The sequence below is a fragment of the Cebus imitator genome, unplaced genomic scaffold (genome assembly GCF_001604975.1).
Source record: "Cebus imitator isolate Cc_AM_T3 unplaced genomic scaffold, Cebus_imitator-1.0 Scaffold180, whole genome shotgun sequence".
Lineage (NCBI taxonomy): Eukaryota > Metazoa > Chordata > Mammalia > Primates > Cebidae > Cebus > Cebus imitator.
This window is the reverse complement of record NW_016107495.1, coordinates 2,612,652-2,626,505: the sequence shown is the minus strand read 5'-3', so window position 1 is coordinate 2,626,505 and position 13,854 is coordinate 2,612,652. Positions and strand designations below refer to the sequence as shown.

The 13,854-nt window shown below is 39.4% G+C and overlaps 1 protein-coding gene and 1 non-coding gene across 2 annotated transcripts in view; both read right to left on the bottom strand.

The window, feature by feature from the left end:
- Positions 1 to 13,854, bottom strand: part of WDR43 (WD repeat domain 43) — a 61,816-nt gene that overhangs the window by 30,330 nt on the left and 17,632 nt on the right. The window contains exons 4-8 of the mRNA XM_017545656.2: positions 12,866 to 12,986; positions 11,643 to 11,782; positions 7,957 to 8,059; positions 3,028 to 3,092; positions 561 to 732 (exon numbers count right to left, since the gene is read on the bottom strand). Coding sequence (XP_017401145.1) covers positions 561 to 732; positions 3,028 to 3,092; positions 7,957 to 8,059; positions 11,643 to 11,782; positions 12,866 to 12,986 — 601 coding nt within the window. The remainder of the gene's footprint in view (positions 1 to 560; positions 733 to 3,027; positions 3,093 to 7,956; positions 8,060 to 11,642; positions 11,783 to 12,865; positions 12,987 to 13,854) is intronic.
- On the bottom strand, positions 12,097 to 12,181 carry LOC119473728. Its single transcript, XR_005202948.1, has one exon. It is a non-coding gene; the product is annotated as a small nucleolar RNA SNORD53/SNORD92 (small nucleolar RNA).

The following is a 13,854-nucleotide window of genomic DNA, read 5'->3' as shown; positions in this document are numbered from 1 at the left end:
AAAGAAAGAAATAACCTATTTATTGTATGTGCTTGCAATAATTCCCAAGTATTCACAGAAACATCTGCAGTGAACACTGTTAAATCACTGCACTGCCCATTACATTTCCACTTAGAAAATCCAATGAGTGCTAATACTAAGAGGCCCTTTTATTAAGATTTACATTTTGTGTAACTAAGCAAAATTCAACATAAGTCATACCTGTACTGACCAGTTAGTAAGACACTAGGAACTTACTTAGAGCACATTTCAAGTGCTCATGTGTCTACTGGGCACTTGCAACGTGGCTAGTCCAAACTGAGATTTGCTGCAAGTGTGAAATACACACCAGATTTTAAAAACACAGTACCAAGGGAGAGGGCTGAGATAAATAACTCAAACAATGCTTTATACTAACCAGGTGTTAAAATACGTTGGATATAGAGCTCTCACAAATTAAAGCACTCCATGAAAAATCCTTTAATTTAAAAAGAATACATTATTTATCTTAAAGACCAATCACTATCTTCCGTGGACATAGGGATGCTATATTGCTTTACTCCAGAGTAGCAGCTACGTACCACTCGCTCAATAGTAGGCTGAAACCAACTGCCATATACAAGCAACAATGACATTTTGTCTGAGCAAAAACCAGCAGCTAGAATAGGGATGGGTTTTGGTGTTGATTTCTTGCCTTTCCCAGGTGTTGCTATCTGAATTGTGCAGTTTGAAGTCAAAGGCTTTTTGCAGTATCTGGAAATGGAGGGAGGAAAATGAAATTAGAGAATTTGAAAAAATGTTTCACACTAACTCTCTGGACTGACATCAAGTCATGAAATGTGACCCTCCTGTAGCCTCTACACTGCCATCAGGAGTCACCTGGGTCTCTGGACCATGAGTACTCCCTTTCAAGACCTCACCTTCCTCACCACCAAAATCAGCCTTGAGACCTACTTGCCCCTCTGTCCCATTTTTTCAGGCCCCACGAAGAAGCCCCAAGCTGTCAAATGTTCTGTCGCCACCCTGTACTTCAGGTCCTGTGTTGTTCTGTCCAGCCCTGTTCCAGACAGTCCCATCTCCAAATGCTCCCAACCCCCAGAAGCCACCGCAAGCCTCTGGACTGTAGTTCCAGTAGCAAAATTATGTCCTCAATGGCTTCCCTAGGGGCTTTCTTCACATTCTTCCTCTACCCTGGTTTGGCCCTGCAGCACTCCCAACTTGTACCTCTTTTCTCTCCCATACTCTTTGTGCCAGGGGCCTTGGACATGATTTAAATGAGTTCCTTGTTCTTCACTGACACTTCAAGACAAAAATCTCTCCCTCTTTTGTCCCTAAGATCTTTCAAATTGTTGACACCAATCCCAGCTACCCCTCCCCCCTGCTGCCATCCAATGATCTCTGGGTCATTTCCCCACATTTCTTAAAGATTTCAGTGGCTTGCGGTTATTCCTTCCAACATTACTCCAAATGAATTCCTTTCTCAGTGGTTTCCACACTCAAGTGTCCAGGTTGATGGGTGGAAGGACACTTCTGACACTCTCATCTGTCAACTTTCTCAAACAAACATGTCCCTCACTCACTGTATTTCAGCCACAAACTCCTCACACCCTACACATCTTATTAACCCTTCTTCTCTAAAATATACATCCTGACAATATCCCAGGTCTAAGCATCTCACAATCCCTATCTTTCCAACTTACTCCTCCTAACATCCCGACTCCAAATTACCTCTAGACCCAAGTTTTGGAGTTTCTGCTTTAGCCTTTCCCCCTCTATACAGTCTATTCTAAATGGAATGACTATCTTAAAACTTAGGTCAAAGCTCATGAAATCCTCTGCTTGAAATCCTTCAATGGCTTGCCACTGCCCAGGGAGAGATGCCCGAGTCCTCACTGTGGCCCACTACCTTTGGGCCCCACTTCTTCTGAGTCTCAATTGTACACTCCAGGTACATACATCATTCTATAAATAAAAACTTCAAGAGTTACACACTAAAATGTAAACAGTTATCTATAGGAGCAGAACTCAATGGAGGGAGACTCAGGTTTTAAAATCAAGTGTCTGGGCATCCTGGATGTTTTAAAATGAGCAGACTTTTTATATAATCTGTTTATAATTAAATAAATTCCTATAATGGTATTTTAAAAGAAGGATACCAATTGACAACAAATGGTTAAAACCATTTTAAAGCTTAACAAAATTGTGTGCATAATGAGTCTCAAACCATGTTTTCAGTATACAACAACGTTTGGCAAATTTTCTGAAGAGGGCAAAATAATAAATACTTCGGGTTCTTCAGACCATATACGGTCTCCACTGAATGCAGCCTGCAGGCCAGTTTGCGGACTCCTGATCTACGACCGCTACACAACCTAACAACAATACTCCTCTCTGTCTAAGAAAACAGCAGCACTGGCAAGGGGAAGTAAAGTATTCTCAAAGACAAATAAAACATCATCAAAGTTCACAAGTGAATCTCTCTAACTGAGCCACTTTCTTCTGAAATTTATCATTGGAACTACCAACACTGCCAGGCCTGGTGGCTCACACCTGTAATCCCAGCACTTTGAGAGGCTGAGGTGGGGCAGATAACGAGGTCAGGAATTCGAGACCAGCCTGGCCAATATGGTGACACCGCATCTCTACTAATAATACAAAAAAAAAATCAGCTGGGCATGACGGTGCACGTCTGTAGTCCCAGCTACTTGGGAAGCTGAGACAGAAGAATCGCTTCAACCCAGGAGGCGGAGATTGCAGTGAGCTGAGATCACACCACTGCATTCCAGCCTGGATGACAGAGTGAGACTCCATCTCAAAAAAAAAAAAAAAACTACCAACATTTACTAAGGATACATCATAAAAAGCCGCTCTCCTAATCACAAATATATAAATAAATCTGATACCCAGCTTTAACTGGGAATGCATGTAGTCATGTGGATAAAGAAAAATGCTATCAAAACAGTCTAACTGAATAGTAATATGATGCAAAGAATAACCAGCTGGGAAAATAACCAAGTAACAAGCCAGGGAAAGAAATTTTGTACTTACCCATTTAATATGTGTTCAAAAAGATGGACTTGACCATCTCTGCAAACAACAGCCAACTTGACAGGCTAAAACAAAAATGTAACCAACGTATTATAAAGGAAAACATATTCCAGTCCCCAATATAACTTATGAAAACTCAGCTCTCCTCCCCACCCCTTTACATAATCAGAAGAAAAAAAAAATAGCAAGAATCCATTTAAAAATAATTACCTCTGTCAAAATAACCCTTAGTAGTAGGGTTGTCAACATTCTAGATAAATGTTTATGCCAAGAAGATAATAGTCAAGGAGAATGAACCCTCAAAATTAGATGAGCAAAGTTAATACCAAGTGCAAAGGCTGGTAACATGGAGCTGACATGCCCCTCATGCCGGGAATACAGAAAAAGCCATTTTGCATGTATGGCTAGGAAGGGGCGCTGTAAGCCCTCATCGCCTCTCTTCCTCCATCCCTGTCAATGTAAGTGGCGTAGGCTGTCTGGAAATGCCCCCATCCACCTAGGAAGGGGTGTTGTAAAGTCCTGACCACCTCTCTCCCTCCATCCACTGTCAGTGTGAGTGGCTTATGCTCTCTGCATGCTCCTACCTACCATACTCTTGCTGTCAGCCTCCCTAAAGCTCATGTTTTAAAGTTCTGAAGCTTTCTTAAGGAAAGCTTAAATGAAAGCACTTCCAAAATACTGCTATAACTTTAGTTATAAAGGTAATGAGAGAATTCAGGGAGTAGCCAATACATTGAAAGAAAATGAAATATATAAAATGTTTTAAGATCAACTTTGCACAACTGTAATATATCAATTAAAAACTAGAAAAAAGAGACTAACATTCATTGTGAAAACAACTTTGAAAATGTTTAAAATTATTTACTGGTATATTTAAAAATAAGAAATCTCAGAAAGGGGAGTTTTACTAAAGAAAATTTCATTCTTTCTCAGGTTTAGTGCTATATGACAGTTGTCAGGGGAGGGCCAGGTACAGTGGCTCAGGCCTGTAATCCCAGCACTTTGGGAGGCTGGGGCGGGAAGATAGCTAGAGCCCAGGAGTTCAAGACCAAACTGGGAAATACAGCGAAACCCCGTTTGTGCAAAAAAATACAAAAAAAAATTAGCACAGTACAGAGGGCACATGCCTGTAGTCCCAGCTACTCACAAGACTGGGGTGGGATCACTTAGGCCCGGGAGGTCAAGGCTACGGTGAGCCTTGATGGCACCACTGCACTCCAGTCTGGGCAACAGGGTGAAACCTCATCTCAAAAAAGAAAAAGTTATCAGGGGAGAGACCATTTCCATGCCATCCAATGTTCTAGTTCCCTCTTGTGCAACTCCAGTTGACAGGCATGCAAATCTAACCTGTCTAGAGCAGTCGGTAACCTTTGAAGACAAAATAAGCAGATTGCTCTGCAATACCATAACTAAGGTTTTGTTTAATTCTAACGTATTGCTGTTAACTACAATCTCATATGAAGTGTCCGAATTAACTGGCTTCCTAGTTTAATGTCTTAAAAAATCATTTAAAAGGCCGAGCATGGTGGCTCATATCTGTAATCCCAGCACCTTGGGAGGTCAAGGCAGGTACATCACAAAGCAGAGATTGAGACCATCCTGGCCAACATGGTGCAACCCCGTCTCTACTAAAAATCCAAAACTTAGCTCAGTGTGGTGACGCGTGCCTGTAGTCCCGGCTACTCCGGAGGCTGAGGCAAGAGAATCATTTGAACACAGAAGGCAGAGGCTGCAGTAAGCCAAGATCACGCCACTGCACTCCAGCCTGGCAAGAGAGCAAGACTCCGTCTCAAAAAAAGAAAAAAAAAAAAAAAGAAAAAAATCATTTCAAAAAAACAGTTCTGCTCCTTTATTATTGATAATTTTTAATATAATGCCAATAATAATCCAAGATGATGTCTGAATCAAACCTAAAATTAAATCTAAAAGTAGCAACAGAATTCAGTCAGAAAAAGAGAAAGTAAAAACTCAGTCTTGGCTGGGCGTGGTGGCTCATGCCTATAATCCCAGCACTTTGGGACGCTGAAGCAGGTGGATCACATAAGGTCAGGAGTTCAAGACTAGCCTGGCCAACATGGTAAAACTCCATCTCTACTAAAAACACGAAAATTAGCCGGGCATGGTGGCACATGCCTGTAGTCCCAGCTCCCTGGGAGGCTGAGGCAGGAGAATTGCTCCAACATGGGAGGTGGAGGTTGCAGTGAGCAGAGATCACACTATCACACTCCACCCTGGCCAACAGAGCGAGACTCCATCTCAAAAACAAAACAAATAAACAAACTCGGTCTATTCTCTACATAGAGTAGTGGCAAGTTTTGCTACTCCAAGGAAGCGATTTTTCTCCCATAAATTACTTATATTTAAGAACCTACCTCTAAAAATCACACACATAGCAGGGCACGGTGGCGCATGTCTGTAATCCCAGCACTTTGGGAGGCCGAGGCGGGTGGACTACCTGAAGTCAGGAGTTCAAGACCAGCCTGGCCAACATGGTGAGACCCCATCTTTACTAAAAAATACAAAAAATTAGCTGAGCTTGGTAGTGGGCACCTGTAATCCCAGCTACTCAGGAGGCTGAGGCAGGAGAATTGCTTGAACCCAAGAGGTGGAGGCTGCAGTGAGCCAAGATCGTGCCACTGCACTCCAGCCTGGGCAACAAGATAAAGTCTGTCTCAAAAAGAAAAAAAAAAAAACACGACCACAAATAAAGGTTAAAAACTTTTGGCTGGGCGCAGTGGCTCACACCTGCAAACCCAGCTCTTTGGGGGGCCAAGGTGGGCAGATCACTTGAGGTTAGGAGTTCAAAACCAGCCTGGCCAACATGGCGAAACTCCATTTCTACTAGAAAAAAAAACAAAAATTAGCCAGGCATGGTGGTACACACCTATAGGCCCAGCTACTTGAGAGACTGAGGCAGAAAGATCACTTAAACCTGAGAAGCAGAGGTTGCAGTGAGCCAAGTTGGCACCACTACAGTCCAGCCTGGGTGACAGAGCAAGACCCTGTCTCCCGAAAAAAAAAAAAAAGATTTTTTTTTAGAAAGTCACTTCAAGTTAAATCAACTTCTTTATTTAACAGTTATAGGGGACTGGGCACAGTGGCTTATGCCTGTATCCCAGCACTTTGGGAGGCCAAGGCAGGCAGATCACTTAAGGCCAGGAGTTTGAAACCAGCCTGACCAACATGGCAAAACATTGTCTCTATTAAAAATACAAAAATTAGCCAGGCATGGTAGTGCACACCTGTAATTCCAGCTACTACCGAGGCTGAGGCAGGAGAACTACTTGAACCCAGGGGGCGGAGGCTGCAGTGAGCCAAGATCGAGCCACTGCACTCCAGCTGGGTGACAGATTGAGACTCCATTTCAAAAAAAAAAAAAAAAAAACTTATAGGGGAAAATACCAAAATGTTTCTCATCAGTTCCCTATGATCAGAACTTCCGATCATCAAAATAGCGACTACACAGATCACACTGAATGTACCCAAGTGTGCCCAACAGCTTTATGACATTAAAACATAGATTACTGTAATTAAGTGTACGATTCCTACTAGTTTTCTTAAAGACAAAAATATTTACAGAGAATCACTGATCTAATATCAATGGCCCCCACTTCATATTAGAAGGCCAAGTTTATTAGCAACAGAAGCTATATTTATTTATTTATTTATTTATTTACTTACTTAATTACTGAGACAGGGTCTCACTGTCACCCAGGCTGGAGTACAGTGGCAGTATCACAGCTCACTACAGCTTCAACTTCCGGGGCTCAAGCAATCTTCCCACTTCAGCCTCCCAAGTAGCTGGGACCACAAGTACATGCCACTGTGCCCACCCAATTTTTTTTTTTTATTTTTTGTAGAGACCCTTTTGTAGAGACATGGTCTCTACAAAAAATTTTTAAAAAATTAGCTAGGCACCTGTCTCTACAAAAAATTTAAAAAAATTAGCTGGGCACGGTGGTCCTGAACTCCTGGGCTCACGTTAGTCACCAAGCCCAGCCAGAAGCAACATTAAACCAAAATCTTTTTATTTTTAAACCAATGCTTCTTCCACTAAAACATTTTTTTTAAAGTATTAAAACATGATGAAAAACTTTTAAATCATCTCTAAGTCCTAGGGGTTAATACAAAATCTGCATTTGAAAACTAATCTGAGTTAAAAGTGAAATATCCTTAACTTGCATTAAAAATGTGGGATTCTGTGCAAATAAAAATCATACATAGCTTTAGTCAAAGAGAAACATGAAGTAATTTGATGACATCAGATTTAATGCTATAATCATCAAATCCCTGATTTTTACATGAAAAAAAATTTTTTTGTTCCCCCGAGACGGAGTCTCATTGTGTTGCCCAGGCTGGAGTGCAGTGGCGCAGTCTTGACTCACTGCAACCTCTGCCTCCCAGGTTCAAGTGATTCTCCTGCCTCCATGCCCAGCTAATTTTTCTGTATTTTTAGTAGAGACGGGGTTATACCATGTTGGCCAGGATGATCTCGAACTCCTGACCTCGTGATCCACCTGCCTCAGCCTTCCAAAGTGCTAGGATTACAGGCATGAGCCACCTCGCCCAGTGAATAACTATTTTTTTATAGGCAACAAACAAGAGGACATCAGAAGCTAGCACCAAAAATACTGCATCTGAGAAAAGAATCATATATACATACTCCTAGTAACAAAATCCCTCAACAACTTTTCTTAATTCACATAATGAATTTCTGACTGTACTACCTTCCTGTACAAAATTTTCCCTTCCCCGTAAGAGATTATCATCGTGATTTAAGTTCCTTTGAACGGTCTAAAATTTGTTACAGTTTGTTGTTACTCCCTCAGGTCCCTTCTATTTCTCAAGTCATTAAATCATCAAAACCTTGATTGCAGAAACAACATCTGTGAAATCAAAAAACAAATTCTCAAAAATCGAGCCATTTACCTCTTCTTTGTTTTCTGACAATGTTAAGTCAATATAGACAGGTTCATCGGTAACTGTAAATGACATCACTGCACTCTTTTCTTTGTTTTCTGATCGGACCTGCCTAGGTAACAAAAGCAGCAAATTAGATAGCAAGACACATTTAAATTCGTTTCTAAAAAGGCAAACACCTAAGGGGACAGGGAGATCAGTGCATGAGATTCCCAAGAGCTTTGTCATTTTTGAAAACTAATAAAGTAACTAAAGATCAATACAAGGGAAGCATCCATGTCACTACCACATAACATGGTTGCTTGAGAAAAGGGAAAGCAGTAATGCATTTGTAGCAGACTTAAACAATGAGTAACATTCTCTGTTCTTTTCTGTTGATCTGTTTGTCTATCTTGATACTAACACCGGAATCGTGATGAGTACAGCTTGATAATGTCTTGAAATCAACCTTAGTCCTCTAACATTTTTTCTTTTTCAAAATGATTGTCTATTCTTGTCATTTGTCTTTCCATTTGAATTTTAGAATCAGTTTGTTAATCTCTTAAAAAAAAAAAAAGCCTGCTAAGATTTTGAATTGGTCTGCATTAAGCCTACAGGTCAATTTGGGGAAAATAAACATCATAATGATATTGAGTACAGAGCACAGAAACAGACCTGTATGTACACACATATGCAGCTGATTGTCATTATCCATGGATTTCTGATTTGCAAATTGGTTTGCGAAATTTTATTTATAACCTCAAAATCACTGTATTTTATGCTCCTTCAATCATGTAGACTAGTGAAAAATCTGAGTTGCCTAACACACTCAACATCTTCAGCTACATTAGAACAAGGCTACTCTCTGTCTTCTCATTGCTGTTCTCATACTATCAACAAGTAGTTCCACCGTCAACCTAGTACCATGTTTTTGGCAGTTTTGTGCTTTGTTGGAGATTTCATGTTTAAAATGTCCCCAAATATACTTCTGAAGTGCTCTATGGTGTTCCTATGCATAAGAAGGCTGTGATGTGCCTCACAGTGAAAATATGTCTTAAATAGGCTTCACTCAGATGTGAGTTATAGTGCTCTGAGTTCAAAGTTAATGAATCAAAAACATGCATTAAATAAGATATCTTCAAACAAACAAACATAAAACAGGGTTTTATATATTGATGACAAAAATGTTACAAACTGGCTACCATTACGATATAAATGATATAAACAAAAAAACCGATGACAAAAATGTTGTAACTGAAGGCTCATAGGAACCTAATCTTGTATTTCCCCAAGGAATAACGTTATTGACTAAATCAGTGTTCGTAGGGACTTTATAGAACTTAACAACTACAAATAATGAGAACCGATATAGGGATAAGAATGTGGGTGCAGGGAAGTGTGGGTGTGGTGTTGGGGGTTACGGGAGGAGGGGTATATGTAAAACCAAGTCAGCATAGATCTTCTCAACAAATGATACTGGGATCCCTGGATATCCATAATGCAAAAGCATGAATCTTAACATCACGAGGCATTAGAGAAAGTCAATTTAACACCACGAAACACCACTACCCACCGATTAGAATGGCTCAAAATTAAATGCTATACCAAGTGCTGATGAGGATGTAAAGGAATTCCCATTTTCATAGGCTGCTGGTAAAAATGCAAAATGCTACAACCATTTTAAAACAAAGCTGGCAATGTCTTAAAAAGCTAAATATACACCTATCATATGATCCAACCGCTGCACTCCTATTTACCCAAAAGAAATGAAATCACATGTCCATATAAAGACTTGTACACCAAAAATGTCCACAGCAACTTTATTTGTAATGACCCACAACCTGTCAACAAGTCTGGAAACAGAGAGATTACAAGACATGAGGAAAGACATCCATTATCTTGTTTGTGGTGAGAGTTTCACAATGTATATGTATGTTAAAACTCATCAGTTTGACCACTCTGGTATGTGCAGTTTATTACATGTCAACTATACTTCAATATAGCTGTTTTTAAAATTTAGGTACAAATTTTTAAAAATAATTATATAACAAACATGATTTATAAACAAGATTCAAATCAGTTTCTTTGCGGTCCAGAAGAAAATTAAGAGTTGATTTGATAAATTCTAAATGTTTTCATGCAAAAATTCTTAGTAAGATTCATTCTAACATGAAGCCATTCAACTATGTTCAATATCTCTATCATCAGACCACTATACACAGTATCTTAACCAATCAATAAGAGATAGTGCTGGGGTTTATCTGTTACTCTTCATTCAGCAAGAAGCTAAATGCAAGGCAGCAAGAAGCCTCTGCATGTTATGTGCTCACAGAAATGTGTCTTTCAAAGGGAATTATCAGGGGGCCTTAGGCCTGCTCTACCTATCCCCATGCAATTACAGAGCTCATTGGGCAACTTTTCAATATGGGTTTTAATATTTTTCTTTTGTGTGTGTGGTTAATTTTACATTTACTTCCTTTTTACCAGGAAGCCCCCACATATAGTAGATACTATTCCGGTTAAGATTAACATAAACCAACTTTTATTTTATATTATGAAATTTTGTAGCTAGAGACCCCTAGGTACAAGGGAGTCTAAGTGGTAAAACATTTGAAATTGAAGCAACTCAGTCAGTCATGGCAGGGGACTCTGGTAGATTTTAATTTTTTAGCACTACTAATTCCTTATGCAATTATTAGACCCTCTAAAGGAATTTATCTCCACTGGCTCTCCTCAAAAATCAAACATGAAACAGAAAACCATATCTGTTTCATTATAAGAGTCGTAATTAGGAATTACAGATTTGCTGGTGGTTTTGAAGGTAAACAGAGGCCCACATTTTGACTTATGACTCCTACACAACCACCTTTTTAAGGAATACATATTGGACGAGTCCCACTTCTAAATGAGTATCACTTTGTATAAATTCATAGTAACTTTATATGATGAAAAGCATGCTCAACTAATTATTACTAAAATGAGAAAAGTAGATATCTGATATCTAGAAAGATCTCTACTTATTTTGCTCATAAACAGCAGGGTGGGTTTTTTCTAGCCAACTTCACCATCAGATGCTGCCATAAAATCCAGGAATTTTTTTTTTTTTTTTTTAAGACGGGATATGTCACCATGTTGGTCAGGCTGGTCTTGAACTCCTGACCTCAGGTGATCCGCCCGCCTTGGCCTCCAAAGTGCTTGGATTACAGGTGTGAGCCACTGCGCCCGGCCTGGAAATTTCTTAAAAACCTCTTTGATGGCTTTGTATCACTGAATTGATTTTTACTTTTAGAAGTGATTTCAAAGAGTTATAGTCAATAACGGCTACTGCAAAAAGGGGTTACTGGGAATTCTCAGACACAGCCAAGCAATTTTATGCCCTCTGTAAATATATACTACTGCATTAACCCAGTGGTGCCACATATTTCAAAATCAATGGTCTTTCTAAATTTTTTTAAAGTTACTTCTAAATTGCCCAACCACAAAAATATTCGGTCCACTGTATCACTAAACAAGCACAGGAGACTTTATTACACAATGCACTTAATTTTTTCTCAGAAAGATCTGTTTTGTAGGCAGGCTCAATTCTTTATTTATTATGAGTCAATGTAAATCCAACAGTAAGTACAACAAAGTCCCATACTCATAATTTACATTAATTACGTAAGCTCTGACAAATTCTTTCAATGCTACCTCCAAAATCCAAAAGAACTACATACCAGACATTAAGTAACCGGTCATGAACTGCTCCAGATAAGAAATAAAGACCTGTAATTCCATCAAAGGGCTGGCTCTCATTAGGAGGTCTGATAGTGGTAAACATAAGTGACGAAACTGGCGTCGCATGTCCTGTGAAATGCTAGCAAAAGTTAAATCTCAGTTAGGAGAGCAGATTCAAAGCAGTGACAAAAATTAATAGTATATGTATCATCAACAAGCCACATGACACATATCTGAAAGAAGAGCTACATGATAAAGTAACTGTTAAATTCAGTTCTAAGCAAATAAGGTTATTTGTACTTTAATTCTCCTCTTTAAAACCCCATCTGAAAGTACTGAAAATTTAGATGTTCCTTCTAACTCCCATGACCCTACCACTCTGCACCTTTATTTACTACATTCTTGAATTAAAGATTCACTTAATTCTATCCATTTTAAATGGGGTACACTTGGGTGCTCAGACACAGCCAAGGAATTGTAGGTCTTCATTTTACTCTCAGTGAGTCGAAACCACAATATTAAGGCATCATCACAGCACCAAATGTTCAGTAAGCCCTGAGTGAAAGTTTTTTCCTCCTCCAAAAGTACAATTATATTTTATATATACAGTAATACTAAAAAAATAAAACATCATACAATCCAAATCTCCAGTCAAATACAGTAAGTGGACTAAATGCTGAATGTAGGCTAGAAATCAAAATTACCATAATCATCACATAGTAGGGTAAAAACGTTTTTATTAAGAAAATCTTTTTTGAGCTAGGCATGGTGGCAAGCACCTATATTCCCAGCTACTCAGGAGGCTGAGGTGGGACGGTCGCTTGAGCCTGGGAGGTCAAGGCCACAGTGAGCTCTGACAGTGTCACCGCACTACAGCCTGGATGACAGAGAGAGGCCCTGTCTCTAAATCTATTTTGTCTTTTATAAGGTAACTTTTTTTGTGTGGATACATAGCTGGTATCTATATTAAAATTTAAATTTTAAAAAAATCTTGTTTCTTGAATATTGCTTCTATTCATTTTTCCAATACATATGAAGTAGACATGTCTAGTCTTTTTAACATCAACAAATAAGATTAGTAGGCTAAATTTTCTCCACTAAACTATTAGATGTACCTGACAACGAAGAATGTGTATTCCTAAAATAATATCTCATGGCTCAAACTTCTGCATTTCTCCGTGTTTACTCTTTATTATGCTTATAAATAATTTTATTCACTCACTCTGTAGACTTCTTTGGTCTCCAAAACCCATAGTTTGATTGTTCGACCAGCTGAAAGCAACATCTTTCCATCTGGGCTGATACACAGGGAACTGACACTGCTATTGTCGCCTTTCCATTTGCTATATTGTGAAGAGAGACAAAGGCATCTCAATAAATGAGGAAAAACCCTACTCCGAGCGGAAAATAACAAAAAAACTGAGCATTAAAAATACCGCCTCATGTCCTATGCCAATTACATTCCCTAAAAGCTGTGTCAGGTAACTAACCCTGGACATACCACTGTGATAAAGACTCATTGAAAGGGTTCCTTAACAAAGCACAATCTCCCTTTGGCAGGCATGGGATAAAGATTCTCAAGAAGTATCAGAAAATGGGTGAGTAAGAGTTATACCAATATAAAATGGGTAGTTGTACATCCTGTGTGTGACCCAGGAGATGAACTTTGTGAATGTCCAGGAAAGTTCCACACTGGCTAGACCTCGCCAAGCCCATTCCTAACCCTACCTCAACTCTCACTTTCTCTGGAAGGCTGGCCTTTAAATCCTTTAATAACACAAATAATTTCTCAAAAGCTGCAACACAAAAAGGTTATTTCCACACCGAATCCACACAAATGCACCCCAATCTGACAGGTAATATGAATTAGGAACAGCTAATTCATATTACCTTTTCATTACCTCAAATATGATTAGAAGCACGAGTCTTTCCTGTCTGTTACTCATATTAATGCTGTCACAGACAACAAGGAACTTGGCTTTTCACTCATAAAATCAAGAAGTAACATTAGGGGCTGGGCATGGTGGTTCATGCCTGTAATCCCAGCATTTTGGAAGATCGAGGTGGGCAGACAGCCTGATTCCAGGAGTTCAAGATCAGCCTGGGCAATATAGTGAGACCCTGTCTCTACAAAAAATACAAAAATTAGCCACGCGTGGTGTAGTAGTCCTAGATACTAAAGGAGGCTGAAGTGGTAGGATCACTTGAGCC